The 15,457-nt window shown below is 52.9% G+C and overlaps 1 protein-coding gene across 5 annotated transcripts in view; it reads left to right on the forward strand.

Moving 5' to 3' along the window:
• The first annotated feature begins 6,997 nt into the window (after positions 1-6,997).
• Positions 6,998-15,457, forward strand: part of TRMT13 (tRNA methyltransferase 13) — a 71,519-nt gene continuing 63,059 nt past the window's right edge. For 2 of the 5 annotated variants that reach the window (XM_078776003.1, XM_068116983.2), the window contains exon 1: positions 6,998-7,348. In XM_078776003.1, coding sequence (XP_078632129.1) covers positions 7,202-7,348 — 147 coding nt within the window. In that variant the 5' untranslated portion in view covers positions 6,998-7,201. The remainder of the gene's footprint in view (positions 7,349-15,457) is intronic. The other 3 variants (XM_068116985.2, XM_068116992.2, XM_068116986.2) reach the window with 2 other exon arrangements.

Here is a 15,457-nt window from a genome sequence, read left to right on the forward strand (position 1 = left end):
TGTTCCTCTGCCACCCCTACTGCTGCACCCTCATCAATGTCCTCTTCCATTCCTTCCAATTGTCCCACTTCTTCCCGGGGGTCCTGGGTTGACTCTAATTCCTCCTCATCTACCCCCACCAGCATCCGATCGCCTTGGCTATCCATGGCACGATTTAATTTGGTTTTCTAATAAAATTTCGGCCGCTCGTAATTTTGACCAAATTTGTCCAAAAGATAAAAGAAAATTGGTTCGGGTCCCAAATCCCACTCCCAGACACCAATTGTTGCGGATCTCTGTCGTCGGCTCTCCCATTATCAAGGTGGGGGGCAGGGTTAATCCCCTTGTCTTTTATCTGGCCGACGCGATCCTGGGGGTTATAACGTCCTTCCTGGGCAGCGTTAGGTAGGGTTTTTAGGACTGGGGATTCGCTATTACCTAAGTACTAACGCTGACCAGAAACGAGGGAATAACCCCCGCCCAAATCACGGATATGATGGAATATGCCGAGCGGATAGCGATCCGTGATCCGAGCTGTTAACAAAGACTAGACCCGATTATAGCGGTTCCGAATCATGCCACACTTACCCAATTGAGAAAAGACTTATACGATCGGATGAGGAAGAAACCCAGGAAGAACAAGGTAATTTATTCACAATTTACAAGAAGAGGAAAAGAAGGAATGTACAAGGAAGAGGGGGGGAAAGGACACAGGGCAGTCTTAACCACAGTCTTAACTTATTCCCTGGAATCAGGCCCGCTCGCTCTCAGATTCGGTCTCAGACTTCAGACTCACGCAGGGATGTAGATGATAGGGTGGAAGGTCCGGCGATGGCGTTCACAGCTCGTCCAGGTCCTTGAATCGTACCAGCAGACGATGGTGGAAACCCGGCAGGCAGCTCTCCGTGTAGCGTAGGCGCAAGCGGACAATTATTGTGATGGGAAAAGGGTAAGCTGGGCCTGCGCGACTTCGTGGCTCTTGGCCGCGTATGTAATATGCATACCGGCGCCTTTACATGCGCTCCCGGTATTACTTGCTCCAAGCGCCCCTTCCCCAATGTCCTGCATGCTGCAGTTCTCGGCAATGCGTGCCGCGCGCTCGCCCTGTGTAAGCTGGTTGCTACAGCTCGTCTCTCCCTCTCGTACTCAGCGCACGTTCCAGGTCAAGTGCCTCTCTCTCCCTGCTCAGACCTGAAGGTCAACCTCCTATCACGAGTGCAGTTGTGTCTGTCCTCTCTGCACAGTCCTGTGAATGCCAACCTTCCCCAGCGAGTCCTTTTGATAAAGCGCATCAGCCCTGATCGATCAATGCTGTTCAGTCCTCTCGTAAAGCGCAATTCCTTCAAGTCCTCTCAACCTTCCCCAGTGAGTCCTGTCGAAGGGCTTTGTGTCCGCGCTTTTTATCAACCAAGCCAGCGAACGCTCTCGGAGCCCCAACCACGCTCTGTCAGGCGATCTTACCTCAGCCCTGGTTGGCTGGTGTGGTTTTACCGGCTCCGCCTTGATGGCTGTTTGACATGGCCGCACCTCCATCCTGGCGCTCCGCCCCCTTTTCAGGCCTCACCTCGTGGCTTTTGGGCTGGTTCGAGTGAAAGCCCAAGGGCAGCGAAGGCTGCTGGCCAAGGAGCGTAACAAATTGGGAGGGCCGATGGGGCACAGACTGGAGAGCGCTTAATGGCGTCGCTTGGAAGGGAGGCTGCCAAAATGAACGAAAGGGGCCTACTCTTACTTGTTTTACGCAACGCAGATGCAACTACTGGACATGGCCTTATCTAAACACATACTAAGAAATAACTACAGTCCTAAGGTGACCTACGTGTTGCTTGTGGCCTATCTATGGGGTGCAACCTTTAACCTTTAATGATGTTATATGTGTGGGTTCACAAAACTGCAACACTATATACAGTCACGTAAAAAAGTAAGTACTGTGGCGGACAGGAAAGCCCACTGGCGTGGTGACATCATGCCGCGCAACAAGTGGGCGGCGGCCACGCCCGAGGGGTAGGCGTGGCCTCAGGATATACACCGGGCGCGCAGCCCGGAGCGCGCCAGTGCTACAGTGACCTCTTGTCAATAAAGACACTTTTGTTTTAACCGCGTTGTCCGCTTCCTCCTTGGTAGCAAGTCGCGCGCATAGCACCGCGCTTCATTGGTGACCTCTGATGTTCTGGTCAGCCGTCACTGACCACCCGAACCCGCCACAGCCATGGCAACCAACGCGGTAGCGATAAAGCTCCCTGAGTTCTGGGAAGCTCAGGCGGAGATCTGGTTCCTGCAGACCGAAGCCCAGTTCAGGCTTCGACGCATCACGGCGGACGAGACATGCTACTGCCACGTGGTCGCCTCCCTCGGGGCCGGCGCGGCCACCCACGTCGTGTCGGTCCTGAGGAACCCACCGGCCGACGACAGGTATGAGGCGATCAAGCGTCTCCTCCTCGCCACGTTCGGCCTCACGGTGGACGCACGGGCCGATCGCCTCTTGGACCTCCCCAAGCTCGGTGACACGTGACCGTCGGTCCGAATGGACCATATGCTGTCGCTCATGGGCGACGAAACCCCGAACGCTCTATTCCGGGCGTTATTTCGACGCCAGCTGCCGGCACGAGTACGCCTCGCGTTGGCCGGTTCCGCGACAACGGAACCCCGCGCGCTCGCGGCCGAGGCCGACAAGTTCTACGCAGTTTTGGACACGCGGGCGAGTTTTGGTGCGGCCGTAGCGGCTCCCGAGCCCGAAACTGCTGCGGGTGCCCACCCCTACTACGCGACGCACCGCGTAGCCGCTGAACCTCCAGCGGGTGCCCACCCCTGCTCTGAGGGGCGCCTCATGGCGGCCGCCACGCCCCACCCACCACCACCGCGGAAACCACGGCCTCCGGCTTCGCCGCAAACCTGGTGCCATTTCCACGCTAGGTTCGGCCACGAGGCTCGGCAATGTCGCCCGCCGTGCTCATTCGGCAGGTCGGGAAACGCCCGGGCCGGCCCTCGGTAGTGGCACTGAGCGCCAGCTGATTAAACAGCCTCCTGTACATAACGGACACCTTATCCGGGCGCCATTACCTGTGCGACACGGGAGCGCAGGTGAGTGTCGTTCCCACCGGTATGTCCGACAAGCAGTCCACGGGCCGGGGTCCCGCTCTGCTTGCCGCCAACCGTACGCCCATTCGCACATACGGAAAACGCTGCCTTTCTCTGCGGTTCGGAGGGCAGGTTTTCCGATGGTCGTTCGTGACTGCCGACGTGCCGATGGCACTGCTCGGCATGGACTTCCTCTGTGCCAATGGCCTGTTGGTCGACGTCAAGCACAGAAGGCTTGCCAAGGCTGAGACGTTCAGCTCGCTCGCTTGCGCGCTGCCCGCCTCGTTGAGCAGCTCACGGAGCGGCTCATCGAGCGGCTTGCTGAGCGGTTCGGTTCTGGCCAGGTTCATCTGCACGCTTCCAGCAGCGGACGAATTCACCCGCCTCCTCGCCCGTTTCCCGGCCCTCACGAGGCCCACCTTCTCGGCGGGGACCGTCAAGCACAGGGTGGAACATCACACCCCCACCGCCGGGCCACCGGTCTACGCCCGGGCACGCCGCCTCGAGCCGACGAAGCTCGCGGTAGCTAAAGCGGAGCTTGCTATGCTGGAGCGGCTCGGCATCGTGCGGCGCTCCGAGAGCGCTTGGGCGTCGCTGCTCCACATCGTGCCCAAGCCCGGCAGGGGCTGGCGACAGTGCGGGGACTACCGCCGTCTCAACGACGCCACCACCCCCGACCGCTACCCTGTCCCCCACATCCAGGACTTCTCCGCCCGCTTGGCGAATATGTCCTTCTTCTCGAAGGTGGACCTCATACGCGGTTACCACCAGGTCCCCATCAGGCCGGAGGACATCCCGAAGACGGCTGTCATCACGCCGTTCGGTCTTTTCGAATTTCTTCGGATGCCCTTCGGTTTGAAGAACGCGGCTCAGGCGTTCCAGCGCCTCATGGACAGCGTCTTGCGCGACTTGGATTTCGTCTACGTCTATCTGGATGACATCCTCGTCGCAAGCGCGTCCCGCGAAGAGCACCTACACCATCTCCGCACGCTCTTCGAACGTCTGGGCCAGCACGGCCTGATCGTGAACCCTGCCAAGTGCCGGTTCGGTGTCGCCGAAATCGACTTTTTGGGGCACCACGTCACCAGGCACGGGGCCGTCCCCCTACCGGCCAAGGTGGAGGCGGTGAAGGGGTTTCCGCGCCCCCGCACGATCAGGGGGCTCCAGGAGTTCCTGGGCATGGTAAACTTTTACCACCGTTCCCTGCCCCGCATCGCCCAGCTCCTGCTGCCCCTTGCACGAGGCCCTCCGAGGGAAGCCGGGCAAAGGTGACGTCACCTGGACCGAGCAGATGGATGCGGCGTTTGTGGGCGCAAAGCTTGCCTTGGCTAACGCCACCATGCTCGCGCACCCGGCGCCCGATGCACCGATCGCCCTCACCACCGACGCCTCAGACTATGCAGTGGGCGTGGTGCACGAGCAATGGGTGCGTGGAGCTTGGCAACCGCTGGCGTTCTTCAGCCGGCAGCTTCGCCCGCCCGAACGCCGGTACAGTACCTTCGACCGCGAGTTGCTCGGGCTCCACCTGGCGGTCAGGCACTTCCGCCATCTGCTCGAGGGCCGTGCTTTCACGGCCTTCGTCGACCACAAGCCACTGGTGTTCGCGATGGGCAAGGTCACTGAGCCGTGGTCGGCCCGGCAGCAGCGTCACCTCTCGGCCGTGTCCGAATACACGACGGACATCCGGCACGTCGCGGGGAAGGACAACCCGGTGGCGGATTGCCTTTCCCGGTCCGTTGCCCACGCGGTCCACCTCGGCATCGACTATGCCCGGATGGCGGCGGACCAGGCCGCCGACCCCGACATCCAGGCCTTGCGGACCGCCGTTACGGGCCTCCGCGTCACCGAGGTGCCGTTCAACGGCGCGGGCATGGCCCTCTGGTGCGACGTCTCCCTCGGGCGGCCTCGCCCCAACGTGCCCGCGGGCTGGCAGCGCCGGATTTTCGACTCCATCCACGGCCTGTCCCACCCGGGCACGAGGGCCTCCCAGAGGTTGATCGCTGACAAGTTTGTCTGGCATGGCCTCCGGAAGGCCATCCGCGGCTGGGCCAGGACGTGCCTCGCGTGCCAGCGCGCGAAGGTGCACCGACACACCCAGGCCCCATTGGCCCCGTTTGCGGTGCCGGAACGTCGGTTTGACCACGTTCACGTGGACCTGGTGGGACCTCTGCCCCCCTCGCGGGGTTTCACCCACGTCCTGACCATGATGGACCGCACCACCCGGTGGCCGGAGGCCGTGCCTTTGGCGTCAACGACGGCGGCGGACGTCGCGCAGGCGTTCATCGCCACCTGGGTCGCCCGGTTCGGCGCCCCCTCGGACATCTCGTCCGACCGCGGCCCCCAGTTCACCTCGGAGCTCTGGGGGGCGGTCGCACGGGGGCTCGGGGTCTAGCTGCACCGCACCACGGCCTACCACCCCCAGGCTAACGGCCTGTGCGTGCGGTTCCACCGCTCGTTGAAGGCCGCACTCCGGGCCACCCTCCACGACAGCGGCTGGGTCGACAGGCTCCCCTGGGTCCTGCTGGGCCTCCGGACGGCGCCCAAGGAGGACCTGCGCGCATCCGCGGCGGAGTTGGTCTTTGGACAACCGCTGCGGGTGCCGGGCGAGTTCCTCCCCGACCCCACGGCACCTTGGTCCGTGGCGCAGGAGCGCTCCGCGCTGCAGGAGACCGCCCGGAGGTTCGCCCCGGTGCCGACGGCGCACCACGGGCACCCACCCACGCACGTCGCCCCGGAGCTTCGCACCGCGGAGTATGTCCTTGTCCGGCACGACGCCCACCGGACACCACTGCGGCCCCTGTACGACGGGCCTTTCCGCGTGCTGGAGACCGGGGTGAAATACTTCACCTTGGACATCGGCGGTACTCCCGACCGCGTCTCGGTGGATCGACTCAAGCCGGGCCACCTCGACGTGGACCACCCACCGCCGGTGCACCGCCCCCCGGTCCGGCACCCATCCCGGGTACAGCCGGGGGCATCCCAACTGGCATCCCTGCACCCCGGACGCCGCCGGTCGCCAGTGGGCGCTTCGACCGAGTCATCCGTTTGCCCCGCAAACTGGCCCTCCAGGTGCGCGGGAATTCTGGGGGGGCGCGTGTGGCGGACGCGAAAGCCCACTGGCGTGGTGACATCATTCCGCGCACCAAGTGGGCGGCGGGCATGCCCGAGGGGTAGGCGTGGCCTCAGGATATACACCGGGCGCGCAGCCCGGAGCGCGCCAGTGCTACAGTGACCTCTTGTCAATAAAGACACTTTTGTTTTAACCGCGTTGTCCGCTTCCTCCTTGGTAGCAAGTCGCGCGCGTAGCACCACGCTTCAGTACACCCCATGTAAAGTTTTGACTTTTTCAACATATTTCAACATACAGCTATTAGATCTTCATTTCAACAATATTGATAGATAAAGGTGATATAATATAACAAATATCATGAAACATTTACATTTTGTAGTCCATTGTATAATTTAAATAAACATAAATGCAAATTTCACATGTGGAAAAAGTAATTACACCCCTACATTTATCACTACTTCAAATACCTAAAATTAGAATCAGGTGCACCAGCTCAGGTGCAAATGATTACAACATCGTTAGAGAGGATCTTGGAGGATCTTGCCACATCCGTCCGTCCGTCGTTAGATCCGTCGTGTTTGCTATAGTTGGTTGAATTTCATTGGCATCCAGGCACACAATTATGGTTATCTATTTTGAAATTGCCACTCTTTTGTTTAAATGCTTAAAATTATTTTTTAATTGCGACTTGACACATATTTTGAGCAAACAACGGCCCACGTTGTACTTGCAGAAGCTAACCAAAACGCACACAGCGCATGCGCGAAATGGCTCATGTGAAAACCAAAACGAGCGGTGCACTAAAATATTCAGCGAACCAAGCCTAGGCGGTATAGTTGGTGGCAGTAACGTGTTCTCACGAATTTTTTTTTTACCGGATAGCAAAATGCGTATTGTATTTCTTTAATGTTTGTGTGAGCCTCACTATCGATCCTTTGAAATCTGAAAGCACCGATATTTGGGAGAATCGGCTCGGCTGTAAAATTACCACGGTAAACAGAAATACAGAATCGTTAAATCAAAGATAATTATGAAGATGAGGGAAAGCTGAGGTGTGTTTGGGGTTCCTGTTCAATTATGGCGGCAGAACTTGATTGCGGGACCTGGAAGGCACGGCCACGCTGCGCGTTTTTCGTGTCCCACAAGCGTCGTTTCTGTAAGCTGCTCCCGAGCGCGGGCCGTCGCTATTGCGGAGAGCATGCGGCTTGCGAGGCCGACACCATGGTGCGTGCTACGTCGGCCACCTCGTACTCACAACTCATACATGTGGAACCCTTACAACCCTGAAACCGAAACTCACATTTCAAAAAGGTTTTGTCATTGAAACTTTTAGCGCTGAAGATCGTCACACAAATGTTAATGTGGACTGACAGCGTGGACTGTTTTAAATAAGTGTACAAATGTTTTTTTAAAGTTTATTTTATGAACCATTTAATTTTGGGAACGAAATAGAATTTTTTCACTTCAAAAGTTTTCTTATTTTGCAAAGTTCAGCCAAAGTATGAGATTATGTATATTACTATATATTATGTACAGCAGGGTGGCCGAGACGAGAACGGCACTCAGTAGAGAGCAAACCTTCGCCTGGTTGGCCATATCACTCAATGGTGAGGAATCACTTAAAAAATTATACTTGCAGGATCCAAATCCGGGTCTTCACCAAAATCTAATCATTTCGTCCTTGTCACATACCAACATACCTCTCTGCCAAATTTCGTCCGAATCCGTCCACTACTTTTGTTCACAAACAAACGGACAGACTGGGGTGAAAACATAACCTCCATCCACCTTTGGTGGTGGAGGTAAATATGAAGGGTAGTGGGTTGAATAGGAAATCATGGTGGAGGTGGGCAACTTTTAAGGAGCAAATGTGTCACATGCAGGGTAGGTATGTTTATGTTCCAGTGAGATGTAATGGTAGAGGAAGAAAGAGATTTGGATGCTTGAGCATGGAGCTGCGTTGTGTAATTAAGGATAAGCAGAAAGCATTCATCAAGTACAACATAACAGGACTAGAGTCCGACTCATCAGTATAGGAGGGAAACAGAGGATGGTTAAGAAAATAACAAAAAAATGAGAATAGGGAAAACTAGAGTGACACACAGTAGAGAGCATACCAACACCAGGCTGAACTGTTTACGTTTTGTATCCCACTTGTACGCCGGATCTGGATTCAGACCTGAACCAAAATCTAATCGGCTTGTTCTGGGCGCCTAACCAACTCATCCACCTAGTTTTGTCAAAGTATTCAACCCCTCCAAAATTTTCATATTATGATGCCACCTGAGCTTATTTCATGATGTTTTCAAATCAAACTTAATATATATAGAGTCTTCACAAACTACTCCGAAGTGATAAAGCTTAAAAATGCAGATAAAATGTGAATAAGTTGGATTAACAGAGAAAAATATAACGACACTCGGTAGAGCACATATCTCCACCAAGCTGAGAAGTTAACGTTTTGTATCCCAATGATAGGTCAGATCTGGATTCGGATCTGAACCAAAATGTAATTGGCTTGTTCTTGTCGCATAACTAACTCATCCACCTAGTTTTGTTATAGGCGTCCACGACTTTTTGAAATATCGTGCTATATATCGTTTTTGGCTATATCACTCAATAGTGAAGAATCACTTATGGAATTAAAAAAACAACCTCATATACATATTTGGATCTTCACCAAAATCGAATCAATTCATCCTTGTCACATAACAAACCTCTCCACCAAATTCCATCCGAATCAGTCCTCAACTCTTCCAGATATCCTTTTCAAAGCCCAAAAAACAAGAAAGATGTCGTGCAGAACATGATGTTTGTGAAATCCCCAAAACAAATTCGACCTTAAAATAATTGGTGTATTCAAAGGCCAAATATACAAATTCCCTTCAAATTTGAAATCAATCAGATGAAAATTGGCAGTTTTAGAAATTTGGCCTATGTTGACCTTTAGACCTCAAACATAATTGGTGGTTGAATTTAATGACCTGATATGTAAATCCTCTTCAAATTTCAATTCAATCGGATGAAAATTGACAATTTTAGAAATTCGGCCTCTGTGGACCTTTTTGCCGATGTTGACCTCAAAAATAATTGATGGTTGAATTCAGTGACCTGATGCGCAAATCCTCTTAAAATTTCATGTCAATAGGATGAAAATTTATGATTTTTGAAATATCACCTCAGTTGTTGAGCTTTTGCCTAAGTGGACTTTTGACGTCAAAATCAATAGGCTTCTTGTTTATTACCAATTCTACCATTTGGTAAAGTTTAATGAAGATCGGTTGGAAATTGTGACCTGTAGGCAATTGACATACAAATATATAAACAGCCAAACAGACAGACAGAAGAACACACGAAAATATTTTAAAATATGGATATCTCTTGTTTATTCTCGAGTTCTCCTCAAGCCGCACTGCGCGTCCTCAGCCTCATCTCGCGAACGTCAACAGCGCGACACAGCGCGCGCTTTCCGGAGGGGCAGAGCCAAGCCGAGCAACATATATATACACATAAATCATTGATCGTGAACCGAAAAATATAATAAATTACTGATGGTTTCAGAGTTATGACGTTTTTAAGCATGAACCTTTAAAACCGAGCCCCTCCCTCATTTTTGATCCAATCGAGGGGAAACTTCACAAATCTGTTCAGCATGTCAGTCTACAAAAATATCCTTTTGGAATTTGCGATGGGGCGCGTGGTTTGGCAGATATCGTTAATTAAACGAAAATATTTAAAAAATGGATATCTCTTGAATCGCAAGTACCTCAGACCATGAGTTGGTAATAATTTATATAATTCACACAGTGCAATACGTGCAGGCCGCTCCACAGAGCGACCTTGGGGGCTTATCAACGAGGCGAGGCGTGACACACATGTGTCTCAGCATACCTCAGATCAAGTTTGAACACCAGCATCAACCGTGCATAAATTTGCATATTCGATCATTTTTGACAAAGTTATGGCACTTTGAACTTTGGTAGGGGACATGTATTGCAGCGCAATACTCAGAATGCTTGTTGTACAAAGTGTAAATTAATCGTGTTGTTCCTTTCTTCCAATTCGACCGTTTCCGTGATTTCCATCATTGGGTAAGCGTGGCACGATTACGAACTGCTTGGATCGGGTTTAGTCATTGCTAACGGCTCGGGCCACGGGTTCGCTACCGCTCAGCGTTTCCACCAACACCCGTGATTCGGGCGGGGCTTATTTCCTCGTTTCTGGGCAGCGTTAGTACTTAGGTAATAGCGAATTCCTCGTCCTAAAATCCTATCTAACACTGTCCGGGAAGGACGTCATCGGTCCCGGGTCCCGTCGGCTAGTCAAAGACAAGGGGACTAATCCCCCCTTGGTAAGGGGGAAAGGCCGGCGTTGAGATCCGCAACAATTGGTGTCAGGAGTGGGATTTGGAACCTGGGACTAAATTTTCTAGACCAAATTTTGGACACCAATTGTGCATATTGGCCACAACAATTGGTGTCAGGGGAGTGGGATTGGACCCGAAGTGCGCCTAACGCACTCAAAATTACGAGCGGCCGAAATTTAATTATTACAATCCAAATTAAATTCGTGGCATGGATAACCAAGACGGTCGGATGCCGGTGGGGGTAAATGAGGAGGATGAGGAGTTAGAATCAACCCAGGACCCCCGGGAAGAATTGGGAGAAATGGAGGAGAACATTGATGAGGGTGCGGCAGCTGGTAAATACAATAGCGACGCCTCGCACGTGGCGGCGGGAGCCAAGCCCGCTGTGCAGGCGGGTTTTGACATGCAGTTATTCATGACTCTATTTAAGAAGGAAATGGACAAATCCACCCGGAAAATAAAAGAAAAAATGGACACCCAAAGTAGCCAAATGAAAGACGGGTTAAATAATTTGGAAAACAAAATGGACGCCCAAAGTAACAAATACATCGGGGGAATAAAAAAATTTGGGAAGGACATTGGGTGCCTGAAAAGACCCTGGTGTTGGGCTAGCGGCTAGGGTGCCGGCTTAGGATCCTAAGATTCTGGGTTCGAATCCCGGTCGATCGCTGAATTAACGCCAGGGGGGTTGACTCAGCCTGTCATCCTTCCGAGGTCGGCTAATTGAGTACCAGTTCACTGGTAATTCCCTGTTTGTCGTTAAAGGCGGCAAAAAGGGTTGGCGTCAGGAAGGGCATCCGGCCGTAAAACATTGCTTCAAAAAGGGGACCAAAAAACAACAACAACCACGGTTCCCGAAAAAGGCCAACCCCCGCTTTGCGGGGAAAAATGGCCTCTAAAGGTGGTTATTTTTTTAAAATATTGGGTGCAAGTTGAGCGAGAAGGTCGCATTGGTACGCGACGGGGTAGCACGACGTGGGGAACGCGTGGAGAGCTGGGTAGAGCAGAGTACAGTTAAGTGGACTGGGGTAGAAATCGCGACTCGGGGTGTGGAAAAGCCGACGGCCGCCGAATTAGAAAATTTTATTTTTTGTGCGCCAGCAGTCGTCGAGCTTAATAAAGAAAAATAAATTATAATGGAAATTGGGGCTGAAGAGACGGCAGGAAAAGAAAATGTATCGTCGGAGGAAAAGATGGAATATGTGCAAAGTCCGTGTTCGCATCGTGATGTCATGCTGCCTAACCCCAATGAAAGTTTGCAGGTGCTGTTGGAGAAGAGAATCCCGAAGGTGAGTAGGAGCGTGTATGGCGCGAAAAGGTTTGGCGCGAAAGTGTGTGGCGGGAAAAGATTTTTCGCGCGTTTGGGATCGCGACGTCACCCGGGCACTCGTGGAAGGTCCGTGGTGCGCTGTGTGAAGGTTGAATGGCACGCGTGTGCGAACGGCGCCGGAGCGCGAGGGTGAAACCGAGAGTGAGAGTGAATGCACAACGGAGTGTATGTGTGAAGAGTGTGAAACAGAGTGTGCGATGGCTGGGGAGAGTGTGCGAGAATGCACACCGGAGCGTGTTGTAGAGCGTGTGCGGGATGCACACCAGAGCGCGTGATTGGGTGTGCAACAGGAGATTGCACACCCGTGGGTAAGTGTGCGCTGATTGGGTGTGTGCAGGAGTGCACACCCGTGGGTGTTACAGAGGATGTAACGAGAGAGAGTGCACGAGAGGAGTGCGTGGAAGAGAAGTGTGTGACGGAGTGTGCGAGTGGTATGAGTGCGCCAGAGTGTGCGCGAGGATGTGTAATAATGGAGTGTGTGAGTGGCGTGAGTGCGCCTGAGTGGTGTGCACCTGAGTGTGCAAGAAAAGAGAATGCACGGAGAGAAAGTGCAACAACGGAATGTATGGGGTGTATGAGAGGCGCTGGAGCGCCGCGTTGTGCGAATGAGAAACGGGTCGCGTGTGATGAGAATGCGACTCAAGCATCGACGCAGACGGGTTAGCGCGTAGGGCGACGGATAGCCGACGCGAGCCCTCGGTGCGCGGGGTGCTTCGTGTGCTGCGGGGGCCGGCGGGGATCATTGCCACGGCGGTCTCGCAAGGAGCGTCGTGCACAATTCGTGCCGGGCCCCGCTGTTACGTGTTCCTCTACGCTCTCCTGGTCTCGGTACACCTCCGAACCCCGAGAGGAGCCACGGCAGAAAAATATGTTACCCTGTGTTAGAAATCAATAGTGAAACTACACCAATGATTATAAATGAACAAATAATATATTGAAAATCACACAGGAATAACGGTACAACAAATGGCAATTAAGAGTGCACTCTATATACTGTAACGGATTTGAGAAGTGTAACGGAATTGAGAAGTGTAACAATTTTGAGAAAGTGTAACGAATGTGAAAAGTATGGTTTTGTTGTGTGTAACACCCTCGTAAAGTAAAGAATGGTCGCAGCTCGTCCTCTTAGTTAATTCCATAAACCTACACACAGGACACGATATATCCTTTTAAATAGTTAGTCCCTTATTCTCTGTGTAGGCTAAGGATGTGTTTCCCACTAGTTTGACTCTTCATTGCACCGAATTAAATAAGAGTAGGCCCTCCGACGCCCCATGGCAGCTTCCAAGTGCCAGGTTTGCACTTTGCTGCATTTTCATCTGCCGTCCACTTTGCAGCAGTTGACTCCATTACGCACGAGGTAACGCCGAAGAAGAAAGGCGGGTCTCCACCTCGTCATAGAGGGGAGGAGTAAGTCGGCCCCGCTCATCCAACCCAGAACGAGGGGTTTGGCTTGAGAGGGCGGAGAGAGAACGTTTGTGGAAGGTTCGAAAAGGGTGAAGGGCGGGGCCTATATAACCCGCTGCAGGATGCTCCCAAAAGGAGATGAGCTGAGAGGAGGGATGAGTTCTGGGTCCAGGAGATGCGCTGGAGACGAGCAGGTGTGACCGAGCCGCCGTGAGACGTGCCGCGCTGCAGGAGAAACGGACCGGGGCAACGCAAGGAGCGCACGAGGCAGTACGGAGAAAGGAACTTCGCCCACGCAGTTTGGGACCAAAGCTCGGCTTCTTGACGGCGGTGCCTTCTGGCCCGACCGTGCCCAGTACCCGCTGAACCTTCCTTGCCTCTACAAGCCACCCATCTCCAAGCCATTCCTTCCTGCCTGCATTTCCCCGTGTAAGTGTGATCGTCCGTCTGTCTTTAATGTTGTCCTGGGGTTTATTAATTAAGCTTGAATAGATAAGCTAATGATTTCACTGTGTGTCTGCTCCTTCCATTTTCTGTATATAACCGACTGCTCTCGTTGCTTTGGCTTGTGAAAATACTCAATAAATCCTGTTATTCCTCCGTAGTTCTTCTTCTTCTTCATTCTCGTTCGGTCGCTTTAGAGGTTTCCATATTGAGTGGCTGCGGCGCGATACGGCCAAAGTTTTGGGTGAATCGGGTTTTAGTCAGGGAAGCACTGTTCGGTCGCGGAGCCTCCGCTCGGCAAACATACCATCTTTAACCGCGTACCGTAACAATACCATCAATAAAGTCAGAACTCACTGCGCTCCCAGCGAGTGAAAAGGACACTCCTCAATGTCTCTATAACCATTTCCAAGGCGAATGTGATTCGCTCCAGCGGTCGCTAAAACGATATCCAGTCCAAGCCCGAACCTCGCTCTCCAGTCGATATTTGAATCGCGTACAGTTGACAATGGTGATCGCCCCGCCGAAACTGTACAACGGCGCCCTTCAGAGGAGCACCTTTACCGCTCACTCAGCAAACCGCAACGTAATTGGAGACGAAGCGGTCGCACACACACATCCCCGACAAATGGTAGGATGTTGGGGTGAAGATGACGCGAGGCAAAACCTTTGTAGGTGTCCGAAGCGTGGGGTTCAAAATGGCCGACGGGTCTTACTTGAGCCGATGTGACTAGGCGAGGATTCGTCGAAATCTCAGCGACCAAATCTGATTACGCAGATTTTCCACTCCAGCGATAATTCCTATCGCCGGATGTCCCTTCAAGGAACTCAAAATTCCCTCGCGACTTTCGGTAGACCAGCCTCGCTATGGAGCCTTGACGTCACGCGTCTTCTCCAACTTTGCTCTCGCCGCCTCCTCTTCACCTCCTCGTCTTCCGGTTCGGTTTTCTGTATCATTTTAAGTTAACCTTTTTAACTTTAGATAGCTGTTCCTGAATAATAAGCCTTTTGAGAATAATAATAGTACATAATATCAGAAATATGTCAAGTGGGTGAAAAGCACAACCGCAGAAGTGACGAATCCGTAACACCCGCCCTGTATGGTCGGTGCCGCGTCGTAGCGGCGAACGGCACGATTCAAGGGGAGGAAGGAGAGGTCGGACCTTCGCCCCCTGGCGGGCGCGGTGCTCCGACCGGGGGAGGTTGGGCCACCGTGCCGGAGACCGAAAGGCTCCGCGCCGAGATGGCGCCTGGAACCTTGGCCCGAGCATGCCTCCTCCCCAGAATCGGAAATGCCGGACGGACCCAACCAACAGGAGACCAACCACCTGCATGCATTGCTCGGCTTTTCGAAGCCGAGCTGTGATGACGAGAATGTATTTCCGCACCAAGAGGCTCGTAGTACAGTGGACGGATAGCGATAGTGTTGATAAATGGTACCCTGCGTGTAGGAATGGAAGTTTCACCATTCCTCACGCATTTTGGGGCACATGAGCTTTAGATTATGGGGATGGCAGTGTGAACTAGCCGAGGGCGGGCTAGGATATTGTTAGTGATTTAGAGATGACCATAGGGAGATGAGATTTAAGTAGTGACTTTTGTACCGGTAGAGGGGACGTAGTCAGATTAGATGGATGTTTATGACGAAGGGAGTGATTAGTGTAAGGGAAGACGGGAAAGCACGAGTATTAGGGGGAAGTAGTTAGTTATATGATGCTGTGTGTGTGAGGATGAGCTTCAGATTTAGGCGCAAATGAGGAATTGAATGAGAATCTTTGTGGTGAGC

The sequence above is a fragment of the Myxine glutinosa genome, chromosome 1 (assembly GCF_964187855.1).
Source record: "Myxine glutinosa chromosome 1, kmMyxGlut1.1, whole genome shotgun sequence".
Lineage (NCBI taxonomy): Eukaryota > Metazoa > Chordata > Myxini > Myxiniformes > Myxinidae > Myxine > Myxine glutinosa.